The 2,443-nt window shown below is 38.9% G+C and overlaps 1 protein-coding gene across 1 annotated transcript in view; it reads right to left on the bottom strand.

The window, feature by feature from the left end:
- Positions 1–2,443, bottom strand: part of CCDC170 (coiled-coil domain containing 170) — a 66,511-nt gene that overhangs the window by 37,263 nt on the left and 26,805 nt on the right. The window contains exon 6 of the mRNA XM_023532160.1: positions 1,322–1,522. Within this exon, the coding sequence (XP_023387928.1) occupies positions 1,322–1,522 (201 nt within the window). The remainder of the gene's footprint in view (positions 1–1,321; positions 1,523–2,443) is intronic.

Below are 2,443 nucleotides of genomic sequence, written 5' to 3'. Positions count from 1 at the left end.
TTAGAGCATTAATTGTATTAATTGTGTCCTGATTTGCCCATCTCATTCACTAGACTAGATTCTCCACAGACACCTTTTAAGTTTCTTTGCATATCCAACCCTCAAAGCAGGCACGATGCTTCTTTGAATTTTTTAAGAACAGAAGAACAAACATGAATGACTTTCCAGAGAACGGATTTTCCAACCTAAGAATATTTTCCATGCCAAATTCTGTACTTATGCTCTCGATCCCATTCGTCTCTTGTTCTCTTCCCCCTAGGGACTCCTGAGACCCACAAACACGTGCCTGCCCTTTCTGCTCAGTAAAAATGATCATCTTTGACCCTGTTTTTCACAGCTCCAGCTCCATGCCTCCTTGCTCTTTGGTCACCGGACTTCTTCTAAGTCTCTGTTCCTTCCCGTCTGAGTCGCCCCTCAGTCCAATGCAAACCGGCTTCTATTTTCCATCACTCCATTGAAATTGCCCCTCGGAGGTCACAGATGACCTTCCCGAGGTCAAATTCTCTTCCCAGTCTACTCTCCTTCTCTCCCTCTGGGTTATCACCAGTGCAATCTCAGCTCCACAGTGACATCGTGTCATCTTTCCAAAATACTGTGATGTGCTAAGTCACTTATGACACTTTATATTCTGCAGAATAAAGACACTCGATCTTCATTATCCAAGCCATTCCTGTCTTCTCTCTTGCCACAGCCCCACCAAAATGTCATGTCCCAGCCATACGGGAATAACTACTCTGTGTTTCCTGAATATCTGATGCACATGTAAGCTTTCGAGCTTTTGTTCAAGCTGTTTTTCCTGTAGTATCTGCTCCTTCTCTCCACTAAAATTCCACTTATACTTCAGAGATGAACTTAATCATCTTCTCCCTGTAAAATCTTCCTCTTACACAGAAGTTATCACTACTTTCGCTGGCCTCCTATAGCACTTTATTCATCAATACATCTATCATAACACTTATAACCTTATATTATGGGAAATTATTTGAATGTCTGTGTCCTCTATTGAATTATGAGCCATTTAAGATCAAGAACTGTGTGTTATTCATACCTTACCTTCCAAACCTTCAGGTCTCACATATAATAGGTGTTCAGTAAATACTTGTTGAGTTTAATTAGATCTAATTGAAATATTAGATTTAATATGAATCAAGAAAGCTCCAAATAATAGGAAGAGACCCCAACACAACACCTATTGTTCCCTGAAACTTACTCATGACTCAGAACCAATTTATCAAAGTACTAAAAAGTTCAGAATATTTTCAGGTAACATTTTATACTCCAACAGACGTTTCCACCCAAGGACGTGCGCTCAGGTTATTACTTTTTGTTTCTCAAAATTCAAGTTGTCTCGCAAAACATCTCCAGAAACTAGCTCCCCCTCCAGGTGTGTCAGCTGATCCTGAAGAATCTCCAACTTGTTTTCTGCTTTCTGGGCTCTCTGTAGAGCTTTCTGATGAAACCCAGACTCATTTTCCAACTGTTCAGCAAGCTCAGATATTTGAGCTTCAAGCTGAGAGACCATCTTGAAACAAAGAAACAGAACAAAAATAAGACTTGTTTTAGATGCAACGAAGTGTTAAAATCTAGTGCTCAGTGCAAGAGACATATTTATAACACCAACTTCCAGATTCTTTGTCAAAATTAGGTAAAAAACAGGTAATTGATAGATGTATTTGCCTCTGCTTGAAATAAATCTGCATTCATTATCTAATAAAATATTTTATTGGTGTTTTTAATTTTTATATAATTCCTCAAATAAGTTACTCGATAAATATTTATGGATAACGTTGACTTTCCCATAAGACTGCCATTAATTTAGGAGTTTCAAAGCTTAATTAGAAAAAGAGTTCAGGCAGAAAATACTTTTAAAATCTATAAAAGTGTCATTCTCCAGAGGAACTCCTCCACCAAATATAGTGGATTAAGGACTATACAGTGAGCTAATCTTGATAAGTAACCTTGAGACATCATCGGTTCATTCAAGTGCATAAAGATTTTTTTTCAAGCTCTTTTCCAGTCTTCTGTTGCATATTGGTTACTTCTTCACTAAACTTCAGTGGTGCTGTCCTTGGGCTTCGTAGTTATGTAGCAATGTTATTATTTTATGGCACTTGAAAGGTCAAAATTCCTTTAATATGGTGACTCGAAACAGGGCCAATGGCAACATACGTGCCAGCAGGAGAACCTGACTCCCGCGTCCTCTTCTGTAACGGGTACCACTGCTTCTCCATCAAAAGCACCAAGACTCTCACGACCCCCTGACTGGCCCAACGCTTCCATCCTCCCCTGGAGTAGCTCTCTTTGTCCTAATCATCCTTTAAACCAAGAACAGAAGTTTACCAAAGACCTCAGGTACACTTTGAGCATATTCATATTGATTCTAGCAAATCCAGTTTTTCAGAAAATGTTGAATTCAATAAAAACACCAAGTTGGAGGTGATAA

This window comes from Pteropus vampyrus, unplaced genomic scaffold (genome assembly GCF_000151845.1).
Source record: "Pteropus vampyrus isolate Shadow unplaced genomic scaffold, Pvam_2.0 Scaffold78, whole genome shotgun sequence".
In the NCBI taxonomy this organism is placed as follows: Eukaryota; Metazoa; Chordata; class Mammalia; order Chiroptera; family Pteropodidae; genus Pteropus; species Pteropus vampyrus.
This window is presented reverse-complemented; position numbering and strand designations above follow the sequence as displayed.